Here is an 18669-nt window from a genome sequence, read left to right on the forward strand (position 1 = left end):
TCTTAAATCTGATTGTTAATGAACTCTTCCAGTATTACGGGCATCTATGTCAGTGTTGTATTGTATAGCGTCCAACCATTCTCTTTTTTCCACATTTTTCTCCGTATCACACTGAGGAAAATTTTACCTGGAACAAATCGTGCATGCCATCTATTTTTCTACCTTATATAGAGAAGCTTCTTTGTGCCCATATACAATATAGATATGTTTGGATCTTTGATTTACACAAATGGCTCTACTCGCGCGGTCCATAGAAAAAAAAATTAGTATCCCTAGTCCCTAAACTTAGAGCTCATTTGGTAGATTATCCAAGTTACGCCAAGGTTAGAATAATGACCATGATATATAATGATATACTACATACTTTATGTGAGCATCATCCATGAGTACCTCGCTCGTTTAAGGCACATTAAAAATTATTATAGACAAACGATGCTAAATGTGTCTTAAACAATCATGGTGCTTACAGATGGTGCTCCCTAAGGTATATAGCATGAATAAAAATTTAAAAGATTTTATGGTTTATGATCTCATATAATTTTGAAATTTTTAAAAATTTAAAATTTGTATGGAGAAAACAATTCTCCTTCATGTTTATGGTCTCTAATAAACGAGACTCACAAAAACGGAGGCTAAAATAAACTTCCCAATTGTAGAAGCTAATTTCCGGAATATACCCAAAGTTGAACTTCGCGAATTTCCTGCCAAGTATCACGTTGTCAATTTTCATAATCTTTTACATTCTTCTTTTTGTGAATTTTACATCCTAAACCCTGTCAAAAATAAACACTCCTCCATTTTGAGAACTCTCTTTTCAACGAAGCACTTCCTCTGTTAGAAGCTCAATTACTCCTCAAGATAAAACAGTCTAGAAAAACATATGAATGAATTAAACACAAGATGAATTTCCAATTGTGTATTCGTTAACAAGATGTAGCAAAGAGGTTCCACAATTGCAAAATATCTAACAGGACAAAACCTACAATTACTCCTTCACTTATAAACATTGAATCCTACAACATACCAACACCACACCAAATCGACCAGCTAGAACAACCACCCCCCAAAATAAACCCACATCAAAGAAAACTAGGCAGCAGCCTTCTTCGGAGACTTGCCGGCCTTGGACGGCGACTTAGTCGCCTTCTCAGCAGCGCCAGCCTTCTCGGCTTTCTTCGGCAGCAGCACTGGGTTGATGTTCGGCAGCACTCCTCCGTGCGCAATTGTCACTCCCGCTAGCAACTTCCCCAGCTCCTCATCGTTCCTCACCGCCAGCAGCACGTGCCTCGGAATTATCCTATTCTTCTTGTTATCCCTCGCCGCGTTCCCTGCCAACTCCAAAACCTGAAAAACCATTCATATCAATGCCGGAAAAGAAACCCTAATTTATTCAAACCTAGATCTAAAATGTACAATCCACGGAAATGCAATGCCGAGAGAGAGAGAGAGAGAGAGAGGAGCACCTCAGCTGCGAGGTACTCGAGCACGGCAGCCATGTAAACCGGGGCGCCGGAACCAACGCGCTGGGCGTAGCGGCCTTTTTTAAGATAGCGACCGATCCTGCCGACGGGGAACTGGAGGCCGGCTTTGACGGAGCGGGAGACAGACTTCTTCTTGGGACCGCCGCCCTTCCGGCCACCGGCTCCCTTCTTCAATTTACCGCCAGCTTCCATTTAATTGACCTGCAAGAAAGTAATTATCGACGAAATCGATGAAGAAAATGGTGTATTCAAGGTTAAGAGAAGCTGTGCGTGTCAATTTAACAGGGGCGGTGCAGTTGGTTTAAGTAGCAGCATGGAATGGAATCGGCATGAGATGAAAAGGGGGTTAAAACTGGAGCGTCAGATTGTTTTCATCGACGGCTGAGAAGGAATTTGGAGACGATCCGCGTCACTTGAAATGGACCAATAGTTGTTGCTCGTACAGCAGGCTAACAGTCGGGTGAAAAGACGAGGGTTATTTGGGCTTGGTATTTTTGGTGTGGATATTTGAAATTAGACATTATTTATGTTGATTTATACGTATTTAATTTAATTTTATTCTGAGTATTTACATAATTATTGTAATAATTATATAAAAATATAAATTCAATATTTGTTTTTATTTAAATTTTTAAAAAATATACTCCAATTGAACTTTGATTTATAGGGTTGCACTATTCTCCTTTTCCACTCTAAGATCATTTTCTCTTCTTAATAATAGCCATTAGATCCATCCAATCAATGGACCACGTTAATCCTTATTAATTATTTCCGCGTTGCATTATAGCTCCTTTCGTTGTGCATTATGGGGGTAATTTAGTAAAATCCCTAAATTGGAACCGCCTTTTGTTTTGGGAGGTGCGAATGTCACGGGATTTGCAATCTTCCACTCTTCAGTTTTCTCCCATTTACTCCAGCCGACTCCTCAACTCTCCCACTCCTTCCCCTCTCTCAACCCTACTTACATCCGCCACATTTCGAATTCCACAGCCTCCGCCACCGATTTGCGTCGATTCCACTCCACCGCAGTTACCGCTGCCACAAAATCGACCGACGTTGTCGTGTTTGCACGCCATATTCAACAAATCGAGCAGGTATGCATTATGAAATCAGTCAACTAAGCGTATGCCTAGACTTTAGGATATCGTTTTTACCCAGGTAATCGTCTAGGGTTTTCTCTGATTATGAGTCCGCGACATTGTGTTGGGTTTACCACGTCTCGGTGCAAGTATCTTATTTATTTCGGTTTATTCCAGATCAAAAATGACAAAAAGAGGTCGTCCCCCCGCGCAAGCATCGCAGGAAGCAGGTAAATTGCACTCGTTGGTTGTGCATTTCAGTAGTATGAATACGAATAGCCTTATTTAGATGTCTAGTTTAATTACGTGCTGTACAACTAGCATTTTAGGGGTATTGTGATGTCCAGTGCTCAAGAGTATATACATGTATTGTTTATTAGGATTAGTGCATTATGTATATGGTTGGATATTCATTGAATGTTTTGAATTGTGCATTATGTAGAGTAGGTAGTGTGTTGCAGAATGCATTATGGAAGAATTCCGTGTGCATTTTTTAGGCCTGACAGTGCATTATGTATCATTATGTATGCATTATGTTGCTTTTAACATTGGTCATTGGTTGTATTGGTTTGTTGCCTCAGATTTTTACAGAGGAATCTGATTGATGATTTGTTACTTTTATATACTATATGGTTTGATTAGTGCATTATGTCTATACTGAAACCGTCATTATGTGCAGAAAAGTATGCAATATGTATGGTGTTGTGTGTTTTAGTGACTACAATCAGTAAATAGTACATATGTGCATTTTTTAGTTTGTACTGTGCATTATTGAACATGATTTATGCATTATGTTTACTAAATTATGCATTACTAAGCGTATTGGGTGTGTACTCATATTTACCCAGTCAGGATGAGTGGTATTCATTATGTGCAGTAAATTATGCAATATGTAGGGTGTTGTGTGTTTTAGTGACTAAACTCAGGAAAGAGTACATATGTGCATTTTTTAGTATAGACTGTGCATTATGGAACATAATTTATGCATTATGTTTACTAAATTATGCATTACTAAGGGTATTGGGTTTGTTGTAATAGCTGCCCAGTTAGTATGAAAGTTTTTTATTATGTTGTGTTGGTACTGCATTGTGAATCAGTAATAGTGCATTTTTTTGTAGTATTGTGTGCATTATATGAGTGGTATTATTTATATTGTTTAATACATTTTCTGTGTAACACATGTGCATTTTTGTGTTTAGACAATGCATTATGAGTAATTTTTAATGCATTATGAGGTTGTATTATGCATTATTTCATATGATATATGCATTAATATGTAAAAAGCTAGCAGCATTATTTATTCTGATTTATTGATAATGTTTTGATGTTTTACTTTGTTTGTTCCATATCAGAGAAACGGCTAAGATCAGACATTGACGATGCAGTTGACGATGTTATTCCAGTTGACGAGAATTGTGGTTTGGAGTGAGTTTTGGTTCGGCTATAAGGAGATCTTGGTTAATGGGTAAACTGATATTCGGATAGATGTTTCAATTTAAAACTGTACTTTTTCGCAACTTAATAAGTGCGTTTGGATATTAGCTAATGATTTAGATTTGGGTAAATTGTCCGTATTCAGCATTATAGATTGTGCATTGTGTTTTACAATCTGTGCATTACTCCTTTATCGACTGTCATTATTTGCAATGTAGTGTTCGTTACGATAATAATTGTGTATATGCAAAGTCTGAGCATTATGTGTAATTATATCGTCATTATTTACAGTTAATTATGCATTATAAGAAGTATGCATGATAAATTTAAAGTGGATATAAACGTTGTTCGGGGGTGCATGGTTTATTTCAACTGGATATAAATTCAACATTAGATAAATTAGTGCATTATTTGATTAAAACGTTGCATTATTTACCAAGAAATTATCATTATTTAAAATTTTGTATTGAATAAGACGTATCAACGGGCTGCATTATTTATTCCAATAAGTGAATTTTTTAATTTAATCGTTTTGCCAGAATTCAGGGGTCCATGGAATATTAAAATCGGATATCAATTCTGCAATAGACATTTTAGTGCATTATTTTACTAAAACGTTGCATTATGACCTAGAAAAAAAAATTGGGAACAAACAAAATAATTCATCAGAACACAACTGATACAAAGTTGACTTGTTTAAATAAAAACCAAACGTTGCATTATGACAGATATAAAGTTCCAATAACAATAACAAAAACAAAAACATGACCTAGTGCAAGATACAAGATGTTGCTATATGTACGTACTATACCCTAGCCCCTAATCTTATTAAACCCTGGGGGAAAACAAGAAACGTGTGCCAAGCATCGTATCACGGTACATCTTATTCGTATGCATTGCAGTTCACATAATTTGCATTATACAGTCAATAATATGCATTACTCGCTACAATTTGGTGCATTATTCAAATTGTTTTACAATTTGTAATTAATGTGTGCGTACTATACCCTAGCCCCTAATCTTATTAAACCCTCGGGGGAAACAAGAACCGTGTGCCAAACAACGAAACACGGTAAATCTTATTCGTATGCATTGCAGTTCACATAATTTGCATTATACAGTCAATAATATGCATTATTCGCTACAATTTGGTGCATTATTCGAATTGTTTTACAATTTGTAATTAATTTGTACGTACTATACCCTAGCCCCTAATCTTATTAAACCCTTGGGGGAAACAAGAACCGTGTGCCAAACAACGAAACACGGTAAATCTTATTCGTATGCATTGCAGTTCACATAATTTGCATTATACAGTTAATAATATGCATTACTCGCTACAATTTGGTGCATTATTCGAATTGTTTTACAATTTGTAATTAATGTGTACGTACTATACCCTAGCCCCTAATCTTATTAAACCCTTGGGGGAAACAAGAACCGTGTGCCAAACAACGAAATACGGTAAATTTTATTCGTATGCATTGCAGTTCAGATTTTGATCATTATATAGTCAAATATATCCATTACTCAATACCATATGTTGTCATACATAAACTGTTATTAAACCCTGGGGGGAAACAAGAAACGTGTGCCAAACATCGTATCACGGTACATCTTATTCGTATGCATTGCAGTTCACATAATTTGCATTATACAGTCAATAATATGCATTACTCGCTACAATTTGGTGCATTATATGGATACAATCGATTCATCCTCAATTCGAAAAACACCTAACAACAATGAACAATAAAGCAATTCAAAATTCTCGAGATCAATTATACAATTATTCGATTCGCAAAGCAGCATTCGAATGAATGAATGAAAAATCACGGCTATTATAAATCATCAAATCAACATCGATCGATCAGCGCCGCACCTTCTTATGAAAATTCCGATGACAGTTGCAGGCGGCGCACCTCAAGGCGGCGGCGGTGCCGTCCTCACCGGTAGGCATGAACTCGCAGCAGCCATCGACGGCGTACTTGCCGATGAGCGGAATCGTCAATCTCCGCACCAATTGAAGTTTGATCACGTCGTTGCAGCGATTGAAGGATCCTTCTAGATTTTATTCAAATTGCGGTTTTGGATTCGATTTGATCGTCGGACTTGAGAGAACGAATCATTCTCTGGATTTCGAGAACAAATCACAGTAATTGAAGGATAGAATTCACTGGTGTTGACAACGATTTTGATGAATTAATTGATTGGCACAACGATTGCGTGAATATCTTCCTTCCAGATTGAAGACGATTTTGAGATATTGAAAATAAGGAAACACGTGAATTAAGGGGGAGAGAAACTGATCCACATTTGATTTCCATTTTAGCCCTTTTCGTGTTTTTTAATCATTAAATTTAATGTTTTTACAAACAAATTTAGGCCATAGGATTTGGAAAATCAAAGGCTAAGATCAAGAAGGAAATAGGAAGAAATATAGGAAAAGGAAATGAATACATCCCTTGATTTATATACTACTCCTATTATAAAATTAATAATGTATAAAATGAAATAAATAGTGATAATGTGGATTAAATGAGAGTATTGCTCATAGACAATTCTCTCATTTTTCAATAGTTCAAATGTTCCGGATTAAAATTTTATTTTAGTAGTACTATATACCTTTGACCAGTGAAATTTAAAATCCAATGCTTAATTGTCTTGGAATATACTACTAATTTTTTTTCCTAAAACAAGTTAATTTAATTAAATCAATAATATTATTAATTAATTAATTAAATATTTAACAGATATTGATATGTTAAACATGAAAAATTAATGAATTAAAACTTAAAATACATTAAACATAGTACAATTATATTCAAAACACAAATTTTAGAGGCAACATCTTTTTTAGTACATCAACTATCCTAAATGAGCAAATTTGGTCCGTAACATTTCATAATATCTTTTGAGGTCCATTAACTATAAGTTAATATCAATTCAACTATTTTTTTGTTATTTCCAATATTTTCATGACCAAAGTACCCTTAAGGCCAAGAAGGGCAATTCAATCTATTTATTCATCCACTTTTTTCTTTCATTTAATTTATTTGGGATTAAGTTTATTAGATCTTATACTATTATTATTAATATATACCATACCTTATTTGAATATTATGATATTACTTTCTAGTGATTAGTTAGTACTTTTATATGGTTACATTCTCAATTATTTAGATAAAACTAAGATAAATTATTTTATTTTAATGAATCTCGGAATTTTATCAAACTAAAAATTTAAGTTAATCATAATATATAATATATACTACATTGAAATAAAAATTTAATAAAGTAGAAAAAATATGATTCACGAATAGTCAATAGAATAGATATGAGAACTATGAACAGTTTTCATGATGTTGTAAATGGCCTAATGATAATATTAAGACGCGACATTGTGATATTAAACAATTGATAGCAACTATTGATTTTTTATTTAACTAAACAATCATATATTTAAATTAAGCATATATTCAACTAAGAATGTCATTGTCTTTTTTTATTAAATTGATTATTGATAATTTCAACTAATTTTTTTAGACTACAATTACTACATAAGAGTAGATAAAATAAAACTTAGCTCTTTGAATTATTTAAGATTCTACGTATGTTAATAAATTTTAATTTATTTTTAATCATCAATTTTGTATTGCACTTAAAAATAACATATTCTATGTATAGCTTTAAGATTGAAAAATTAATATTCCATCAAATAAATTGAACTACTTTTATATACAAATATTGTACGAGAACAATGTTTACATATATTTATATCTAAGTTATTTTACTATTAGTATTAAATAAGGACAATAATTTAAAATGTTACAAATAAATAAAACTAAACGTAAATAATTAATAGTAATAGAATATTAATATCATTAAGATATTTTTATTTTAAAAATAAAATTAGAGGAAACATCTTTTTTGGTACATCAACTATCCTAAATTATATACTTTAGTGAAAATGAGAGGGTAAATAGATTGAATTGTCCTCATTGGTCTTAAGTGTACTTTGGTCATGAAAATATTGGAAATAGTCAAACAGTAGTTGAATTGATGTTAACTTATAGTTGATGGACCTTAAAAGATATAAAATATTACTGTTCAAATTTGCTCATTTGGGATAGTTAATGTACTAAAAAATATATTCCCTCTAAATTTTAATATATACTCCAGTACTATTATTTGTTTGCTAAAACGGTTATACCATTAAATATTATGTCAAACTAATAAAATATGAAATACTAATATTGCAAATAGTATTAAATTTTTACTCAAAAGCTCTTTACATTGTTTTTCTATTCTTATAAATTTTATTTTCTTTTTTCATTTTCTAAAATGCACTTAGGAAAATGATTAAACTTGTTCAGTTGTTCTTCCTTTTCTTTAGGCAAAACGCAAGTTATTTTGTTATATTTGTCTAGTTAGATTTTGATTAAAAAAATCAACATTATATTCAAAGGGTTAATTACATCTACAATAATTTAAAAGTTTGGATGTCGAATATGAAGGAACAGACTAATGAAAAATGTACAAACAATCGTCATTGTCTGCAGATGTATAATTCATTAGAGCACCCGCAACGCGTGCCGAAACCGTTCCGCGTGCCGTTCCGCCGGAACGGTTTCGCCGCGGAACGCGTTGCGGCGCTGCATTCCGCTCCCGTCCCGTTCCCATTCCGTGCCGGGTGCCGACGGCACGTAACGCGGCACGGAACAAGCCGCCACGCGCCTGGGCGACGTGGCCGATCCCCGTGCGTGCGTGCTTCCCACTCGCCGGCCCGCGAGTGGGACACGTCAGCAATGACGCAATAATTATTTTTTTTTATAAAAATCGAATTTAAAAAAAAAAAAAATTTTTTAAACGGTAACATTACCGTTTTTTTTAACTTTTTCTTAATTTTTTTAATTTTTATTTTTATTTTCTTATTCTATAAATACACCTAATTCATTCATTCTATACACAACTACACATCTATTCTTCCTACATCAACATCAATTTCTCTCCAATTTTCATATTCTATCTCTTCAAAAAATGTCCGGCGACGGCAATTACGGTGGTGGCGGCGCCGGAGGGTGGGATCTCAACGCGTTCGGCGATTGGGAGACCATGTACAACACACTTGGTGGTTCTGGGTCATCGACGCCGGGCACGCAGGGGTCGGCGACGCCGGGTGGGTACCAACCACCCACTTTCGATGTGGATGCCTACGCTCGAGGCTCCGGCTCGCGGCTTTCCCAGGGTTTGTCCCAGATTCGGGAGGATATCCCCGTTGAACCCACTCAGGGAGGAGGCCGAGGCGGTGGAAGCTACAGGGCTGCGTCTGAGGCACCCGAGGAGGATGAGGAGGAGGAGCCGGAGGATCTGGGCCGGCATCCCTACACCAACGAAGAAACAAAGGCGGTGTACACCGCCTGGCTCACCGTCTCATATGATCCCATCGTCGGCAACCAACAAGCCGCCAAGTGCTTCTGGGAAAAGGTCCGTGATGTCTACCACGAGACTAAGCCGAAAGGGGCCCGGAAGCGCAAATATACAATGCTTCGTGCTCACTTTGGCCGAGTCGATTTACAGGTCAAAAATTCTGCGGGATCTACTCCTCCGAAGCGGCGCACTACCAAAGCGGAGCTTCGGGCGCCGACATACTGAGGGCGGCTATGCGCGCCTTCCACCAGGACACCGGTGTACAGTTCAAATATGTTGATATTTGGCAGCTCGTCAAGGACGAGGAAAGGTGGGCCGGTGGTGTCCGCTCCAGCTCGGGATCAACCTCAAAGCGGACGAAGCACACGACGAGCGGCCAGTACTCGTCTGGTGACACCGATGCGCCCAGTGATCGTGGCACGCAGGAGGTTGGGGTTACGGCCGCCGAGTACGAGGGATCTAGCCGTGGGCGCCGTCGTCCGCAAGGGACGAAGGCGGCGAAAGCGGCTAGAGCGAGGAAGGGCCGAGGAGAATCAAGCCAGTCGGCCTCGGGATCGGGCTCACAAGGAGGCTCGAACACACTTATGGTGGCGTACATAACCGCCACAATGGCGGACACTTCCCGCTTCTCGTACGCCCAATTCACGGCCTGGTGGAACGGAATTGTGCATATGGCAGGACTACTTGGTCTTCCCCCTCCCCCTAAACCTCGACCGCCTCCGGAGGATGATTCGCCGGCGGAGTAGTTTTTTTATTTTCCCACGTTTAATTGTGTGTTTTTTATTGTGTGTTTTTTATTTTTTTAGGATTTGAATTGTGTGTTTTTTTAAATTTTTTTAAGTTTAAGTTGTAATTTTTTTTAATATTGTGTGTTTTTTAATAAAGTATGTTTGTTTTTTAATAAAGTATGTTTGTAGTGTGTTTATTTAATTTAATTTAGTTGGAAATAAAAATAAAAATTGAAATAGAATGAATAGTAATTTAAGGAACGGTTAAGGAACGGTTAAGGAACGGAGGGTTGCAGGTTCCGTTCCTTAGTTAAGGAATGGAGTAAAAAAGTACAGTGGGGCCCTCAAATAGTGGTTTAAGGAACGGTATAGGAACGGTATAGGAACAGCGTTGTGGATGGCCTTAGTAAGCGTGATCTAGTACGTTTTACTATCATTTATTGCTTCTTGGAGGTGTTTGGTTCGACTTTTTTAGTTTTATTAAAAAAGAAATAGCTTTTGTTAATGTTTCTATCTTGATGGCATTCATGTTACAGTTCAATTTCGTATATTTGGTTTGGCTTTTTAAATAATCTAAGTTTCCTCTTTTTTTAAACAACATACTCTTATTTTATAACATGCCAAGTTTGGGTAATTAGCATAAGGGCATCCACTATAGGGGCGGCGCCGGCCGCACCCATGCTGCCGGTCGCCCCGCCTAACTATAGTGCGGGTAGCGCCCACCCCGAGGCGGACGCAATTTTTGGGGTGGAAGGCCATCAGGCGAGAAGAGTGCGAGGACGCGCCGAGGGATATGTCCCACGCCGATAGGCGCGCCGGCCTATAGCACGGGGGATTGGGGCGAACGAATTTTTTTCCCTTTTTTTATAAATTCAATTTCATTTACCTATAAATACACCTCATTCCCTTCATTATTTTCACACCATTCCAACTCCTTCACTCATACTTTCTCTCACTAAAATTTGTAGATTCAATTGGTATTAAAAATGGACGATTTGTGGAATGACGCGTGGAATTCTCTGATTCAAGAGGTGCAAAACCAAGCCAGCGAGGAGGATGCGGCGCGCGCGGCGGAATTGGCGGAGGTCGCGATCCCTTGTGCGATTACTCGTCGTCGGACCATCCAACGAGACCATAGCGGAGGCCGTTTTTTCTAATTACGTATAGTCCGATAATTTTAATTATAATTGAATTAAAATAAATGAAAAATGAAATAAAATGAAAAGTGGCTAAAAAAGTGTCCACTATAGCTACGTACAATTTTTTTTGTGTGCGCGGACAAATAAATTGAGGCTGTGGATAAAAAAAATGGCGGGGCTATTGGAAATGTCCGGCTTATAGTGGATGCCATAACTAAAGGAATGGTCTTTAATTAGGTGGACTAGAGCAATTAATGCAGGCCTTGCAGAAATGGTAAAAGGCAAACCAAACAATAGAAACGGATTGTATTGATGCATTTAATCCTCTTAAAAGGCAAATCAAACACCTTAATGTGTATATCCAGCACGTAGGACTCGATTTTTAAAACATGTTCAAAATTTTGTACTTCCATAACATCTTAAATGATTCTTGATATTAGGAATTTTCTTTGATGGTATTTTTCGTTAGAGACATTGCGTTGAATTTTGTTTTGGAATTTGTTTTTTTATTATGTAAAGCGATATTGTTTTGAATTTTTTTTAAATAGTATGACACATAATGTTCATATTACGGACTCAATATGTTGGTCATTTTAGTGTAATTGGATTAACTTGATTGATCAATATTATCATAATGAGACATCATATAAGTTTGGAAATGCGGAGTGCACACTTGTTTGAATTCATTATGATTAGACAGGGGTTCGGGGGCAACGCCCCCGAGTAGCGGGATCCAAGGGGCAAAGCCCCTGGCTGGGGTCGAGGTTGCTGTACAGAAAATTCATCCGGAAATATAATTTCTGATAATTGAAGGACTAATTTGCAATTTTCGAAACCCGCCAAAAACTGTTAAAAACAGTTATGAAAACGAAGAGATGCGACGTTTCATTTTTAGCCTCTTCTTATTGATCATTTTCTGGTTCAAAGGATTATCGAAAAATGAACATACGAATATTCTACAAACCTGAATTGTATCCGATCAAATATTGGTAGAACCACCAAATTGATTTGATCTGAAAGTGTTTCACGCCTTTCAGGATATCCAATTGTTCGCATTTAGTAAATTTCCCTAACACAATATTCCACATCGGTCGTAAGAGCAATCGGCGTGAAGTTTATAGACTAAATATGTGCTCTCCCTTAACACACTAGTCTTTTGGGTAAGTTCTCATTGTCAGTAACATTGGTTCTTTCACTAAGAACCCAAACAACTTGAAGTGGTGGCTGGGTGAAGAACTCGTTGTGACCAATAAGTACGTTTGGGTTCGACTCGGAGTGGTGGATGGGCAAAGAATTCGCCGTAACCAACGTGGTCCTAACCAACGAGAACTCGGAGTGGTGGTCTGGCAGAGAACCAGTCGTGACCAACGAGGGTCGTAGAGCAACCAGTGTGAGGTTTATAGACTAAATGAGCTGTTTCTCCAAACAGACAAGTCTTTTACGATGAGTTCTCCTTTTTAAACTGCAACCGTTCATATCATGCTTCTAATGCTATTAATATGCTAATATGGGGAGCCACCAGAGATTTAGACCGCAAGGTCGTACACAATTTGGAATGTATCTTTTAAATTATTTATAATGTTTTGGAAATTTGTCCTTGGTTAAGAGCCAAAAATCACATAAACTTTTAGCTAAAATTCATATTCTTACAACAAACTTTAAATGTGATGGAAAAATACATCTACTTCTAAGTTTTAGTAAATTTTACATGATTGAATTTCCGATGAATTTAAGTATGTGTATTTTTTTACAACTTTATAAGTTCATCCTATAAACCATGTTGTTTCTGGAAACCGGTGGTCAAATGTCATAGGCATCCTAGTGCGATATGTAGGATTATATTTGGGAGAAACTGAATTTTGTAAAAAAATTACAAGTTAAAAGTTTGTGTATTTTTTCACCACCTTGAAATTTTATGGTTAAAACTTGAATTGACAAAAAGTTTGTATATATTTTTGCTATTAGGGCATTCACAATTAGGGGTGAGCAAAAAACCCGAAAACCGAATATCCGAACTGATCCAAATCGAAAATTTAAAATTCAGTTCGGTTTGTGCGGTTTTTCGGTTCGGTTCGGTTTGGTTTTAGAATTTTGAAAATTTCAGTTTTTCGGTTCGGTTAGGTAGGAAAAAAATCCGAATAACCGAATTATATTTTAATATATATATATATATATATATATATATATATATGTGAGCATTATTCTCCTATTCATCCCTTAGATCCTTTCTTCTTCTTATTATTAGTCGTTAGATCCGATCCATCAACGTCCCAGATTGATTCTAAGATTCTGTCGCCGAGTTGCATTATAGGGAGTTTATTAATGCATTATGAGGGTATTACACTCATGTCACATTTTAGATGAACCGCCAGAATTTGGCAAGTCTGATTTTGGTGGGATTTGAATCATACCGTCTTTTCATTCACCCTCATTCAATACTCTGTAATCTCTCTCCACTCTCTCCACTTTCTCCACTACCATAAACCCTAATACCGTCCTCCTCTCTGAGTATTCCTCAGAAGTTTGAAAAATTCGTAGATTTCTCCACCCAGCGGCGTCAGCGAACCAAAGCAGGCTACACGATTTCAATTATAATCAACAATTCAACCAGGTATTTTTGAAAAGATTTTTCTGGAATTCGTTGATTTGATTTTGTAGTTACTAAAAAGTAAAAAATGGAACTTCAATGATGGCGTGTCGTTTGTAAATCAGAAATACGGAGTAGTTTGTTCATGGTATTCACCGCAAACGACAGGAAGTCAAAGTTTTTTTGTTTAAAATCATGGTTTCACGTATCTTATAGGTATTTTTTCTGACCTACCGAAAATGTCTAAGCGAGGACGCCCGCGCTCACAACCATCTCAAGATGCAGGTATATTTATGTCGCTGAACTTGCAATTCGGTTGCATAGATGTTGTTTCTATGGAAGGGTATTTCATTGTCTGTCTATTTCAATATCGTATCTGTCGATGTTGTGGAAGGATAATTGCATGTTTGATTAGTGCATTATGTATATATGTAAGTGTCATTATGTGCAGTAAATGATGCATTATGTAGGGTGGTGTGTTTTTTACTGAATAAACTCAGGCAAAATTATATATGTGCATTATTTATTTTGGACTGTGCATTATGTACCATGATTTTTGCATTATGCTGTCTATATTAGGCATTAATACGGGTATTGTCTATGATGGTTAAGCAACTCAGTCAAGATTAAATATGGTTATTATTTGTTTTTTTGCTGTGGGACATTATTGAGTGCATGCATTATTTGTTTGCTGTGGGACATTATTGACCAGATTATTGCAGGACCCTGTTTTGGCATATTTCAAAATTTGCTGTATAATAACTACTGTTTGATGATTGAGGTCTTGTTCTTGCAATCTGAGTCCATTATTTATGTTGTATTGTTGCATTATTTGGTTGGTGTGGTACATTATTGTAGTATGCGTGAAGGCTGAATGTTTATTTTCTAAATGTACATTACTGGGTTAATGTTATGCATTATTAGGTTGATGGTGTGCATTATTTAACTATTTCTATGGACTATATACCTGTTTCATGCATCAAGCGTCTGCTGTTGTACATGGGTTAAAGAGTGAATGGAATATTTTTATGTACATAACTAGCCTGAATTTGTACATTATGTAGCTATTTCTATTCATTATTTATCCTGTTTTATGCATCATTTGACTGTTGTTGTACATGAGTCTAAGAGTGAATGAAATATTTTTATATGTTCATTACTGAGTGAATCTGTTCATTATTTGGCTATTTGAATGCATTATTTATCCTGTTTTATGCATCATGTGATTGCAGTTGTACATGGGTAAAAGAGTGAATGGAATATTTGTATGTTCATTACTTGACCGGACCTGTACATTATTTAGTTATTTTAGTACATTATTTAGTTATTTTAGTGCATTATTTATCATGGTTTATGCTTTATGTGACTGTTGTTGGACATGAGACAATGAGTGATTGCAATATTCATGGTGCATTGTTGATTTATTCTGAACATTATTTGATTATTAAAATGCATTATGTATCAGTTTTTAGGCATTATTTTGATGCTTCTGTACAAGAGTGTATAAGTGAATGCAGTATAACTGTCCACATTATTTTATTCAGTTTGTACATTATGTAACTAATTGTATGTTATTATTCTGTATGTTGTACAACATCAAAGCAGCGAAGATTGGACATCGACGAGGCGGTCGATGATATACTGTCAGTAGGAATTGCCCAGAAATTCCGGGAGCGGTTATCAGAGGCCGGGACTAGTACAGCTCCGGAAGAGACGGAGGATAGGAAACCAAGGGGTAGGAACGTCGACCATCTGTATTGTCGACGAACCCCTACCGAGTTTCTGAATTCTATAAAGAGTTTAACTCCACGGCATAAGGAAGCCGTCACGGAACTTGTACATGAGTGTAAGAGTGAATGCAATATTTGTACATTATTTAGGTATTTCTATGCATTATTTATCATGTTTTATGCATCATTAGATTGTTGTTGTACATGAGTCTATGAATGAATGCAATATTTGTATGTTCATTACTTGAGTGATTGTGTACATTATTTGGATATTTGAATGCATTATTTATCTTGTTTTTATGCATCGCGTGGTTGCTGTTGTACATACTTGACCCTAGCCCCTAGGCTTGTTAAACCCTTAGGGAAAACAAGAAACGTGCGCCAAACTTCGAAACATAACACAACTTAAATTAAACGGATCAGGATAAATATTCATTCCATATTACAAATAATGCATTACAGAAACTAAACTACGCATTATACTATACCAAATTGTACATTATGTATGTTTGTTTTAAAAAATACATGCATGTGCAACCCGAGATGAAATACTGTAGCTCGTGTATTTGGACAACGTTTTTTAGACATAGAGCATACTACACCCTAGCCCATATGCTTGTTAAACCCTTAGGGAAAACAAGAAACATGCGTAAAACATCGAAACACGGCACAACCTAAATTAAACGGGTCAGCATAAATGTTCATTACATACCACAAATAATGCATTACAGAAACTAAACCACGCATTATACTACACAATATGTACATTATGTATATCTGTTTTAAAATATACCTACGCGTGATGCATGTGCAACCCCGGACGAATTACTCCAGCTCGTGTATTTGGACAACGTTTTTTAGACTTAGAACATACTACACCCTAGCCCCTAGGCTTGTCAAACCCTTAGGTAATACAAGAAACGTTCGCCAAACAACGACACACGACACAACTTAAATTAAACGGGTCATGATAAATGTTCATTACATATCACAAATAATGCATTACAGAATCTAAACTATGCATTATACTATACAAAATATACATTATGTATGTCTATTTTAAAAAATACCTACGCGCTATGCATGTGCATCCCGAGATGAAATACTACAGCTCGTGTATGTGGACAACGTTTTTTAGACTTAGAACATACTACACCCTAGACCCTAGGCTTGTTAAACCCTTAGAGAAAATAAGAAACGTGCGTAAAACATCGAAACACGGTACTGTAAAAAAACAAATATATCAGCGAATGCATACAAGCGCTTTTTGGAAACATTATCATTATTGTGTACGTACTATACCCTAGCCCCTAGTCTTATTAAACCCTTGGGGGAACACAAGAAACATGTGCCAAACATCGTACCACGGTACATCTTATTCATATGCATTGTAGTTCACATACTTTGCATTATACAGTCATTAATATCCATTATTGGTAACAAATTGGTGCATTATTCGAATCGGTTTACATTTTGCAATTAATGTGTACGTACTGTAGCCTTGCCCCTAATCTTATTAAACCCTTGGGGGAAACAAGAAAGATGTGCCAACATCGTAACACGGTACATCTTGTTCGTATGTATAGCATTTCACATATTGTGCATTATATGTTCAATTATATCCATTACTCGTTTACACTTGGTGCATTATTCGGTGCTTATTACAATTCATTATTATTGTCATCGTACTAAACCCTATCCCATACATTTATTAAACCCTATCCCATAAACTTATTAAACCCTTAGGAGAAACAAGAAGGGTGTGCCAAAAAACGAAACACGGTGTACATCTTTAACGTATGCATTGCATTTCACATCTTGATCATTATATGTTCAATAATATCCATTATTCATTACTATATGGTGCATTATTTGTATGTTGTTAATCTTCTAGCCTAGCCAAGTCTATATCTACACCCTTAAAAATTGATTCATACACGCGGTCTTCCATATTGGTTACGTTTCACACTCTTATGTTACATACCTATCGCCCAGAATTGCAAACCTACACCATTAAACGAATCGTCTAGAACAACTAATAAGCATTGGGCGCAATGTTTAAACCAAATCGATACATACACAAGTATCATTTTATCGGAGTAATCGGATTTACTGAAGAACGAGCGACTAATCAGACATAACTTAATTGATATTAACACAATGGATACATAAACAAAGGAAGGCTTATCTTAATTACCTTCTTCCATAATTGACAGAACACAGATCTCTACGACACCTTCAACAAATAAAATTAACGACGACGACGCGTGAATGGATATCCGAAAATTCCAAACAGTGATGAGCGAACAAAATCAATTGCGGCAAAGGAAGATTGGATAAATTAACGTCTGGAGCGTATTGCAGATAAGAATAACCGTGCAAATCTTCTTCAACGTAAATTAAGGAATTACCATAACCAACTACAATATTGAGTTCCAATTTAGCCCTTTACACGATTTTTAATCATTAAATTAATTGGTTATACGGCTGAATATAGGCCATAGAATTTCGAAGATCAACTGTTAAGATTAAGAAGGAAATAGGAGGAAATATGGGAAAAGGAAATTAATACATCCCTATATATATATAGGAATGTATTCATTCCTTTTTGAATCTTTTGTTATTTGTTCTTTTTAATCTCAGCCCCACGATTTTGTCATCCGACGGTTAGATTGGTGGCACGTGTCATTTAATAATGCAGATTTTCAGTTGAATAATGCACACCGACTAATAATGCACCATTATTGTGTAATAATGCAGATTTTCAGTTGAATAATGCACACCGACTAATAATGCACCATTATAGTGTAATAATGCAGATCATCTGGACCGTTGATGAATGCGATCTAACGTCCCATATTAAGAAGAATAAAGGATCTAAGGGATGAATAGGAGAATAACGCTATATATATATATATAGGGTTTTGATCTATGCAAAACTAGATTTAAATATAGAAACGCAGAACAATATCATAATTAGGTCACTTTTAGGTCATAATTAGGTAATTTTTAGGTCATGCTAACAAAGCATGACCTAAAATGATCTTAGCATGACATTAAA

At 36.1% G+C, this 18669-nt stretch overlaps 1 protein-coding gene across 1 annotated transcript; it reads right to left on the minus strand.

Annotated features, from left to right (window-relative positions):
- Positions 1–885: 885 nt before the first annotated feature.
- Positions 886–1775, minus strand: LOC121792279 (histone H2A-like). The gene is made up of 2 exons (XM_042190158.1): positions 1464–1775; positions 886–1344 (listed from the first exon to the last, which is right to left on the minus strand). Exons 1-2 carry the CDS (start codon positions 1671–1673, stop codon positions 1090–1092), a joined length of 465 nt encoding a protein of 154 aa, XP_042046092.1. The 5' UTR covers positions 1674–1775; the 3' UTR covers positions 886–1089.
- Between the last annotated feature and the right edge of the window lie 16894 nt (positions 1776–18669).

Source organism: Salvia splendens, chromosome 2 (assembly GCF_004379255.2).
Source record: "Salvia splendens isolate huo1 chromosome 2, SspV2, whole genome shotgun sequence".
Taxonomy (NCBI): domain Eukaryota; kingdom Viridiplantae; phylum Streptophyta; class Magnoliopsida; order Lamiales; family Lamiaceae; genus Salvia; species Salvia splendens.

Coding starts and splice junctions, on each gene's coding strand:
- LOC121792279 (XM_042190158.1), bottom strand. CDS start 1,673: ATGGAAGCTGGCGGTAAATTGAAGAAGGGAGCCGGTGGCCGGAAGGGC. Junction 1,345..1,463: donor TCGAGTACCTCGCAGCTGAG/GTGCTCCTCTCT, acceptor ATGGTTTTTCAG/GTTTTGGAGTTGGCAGGGAA.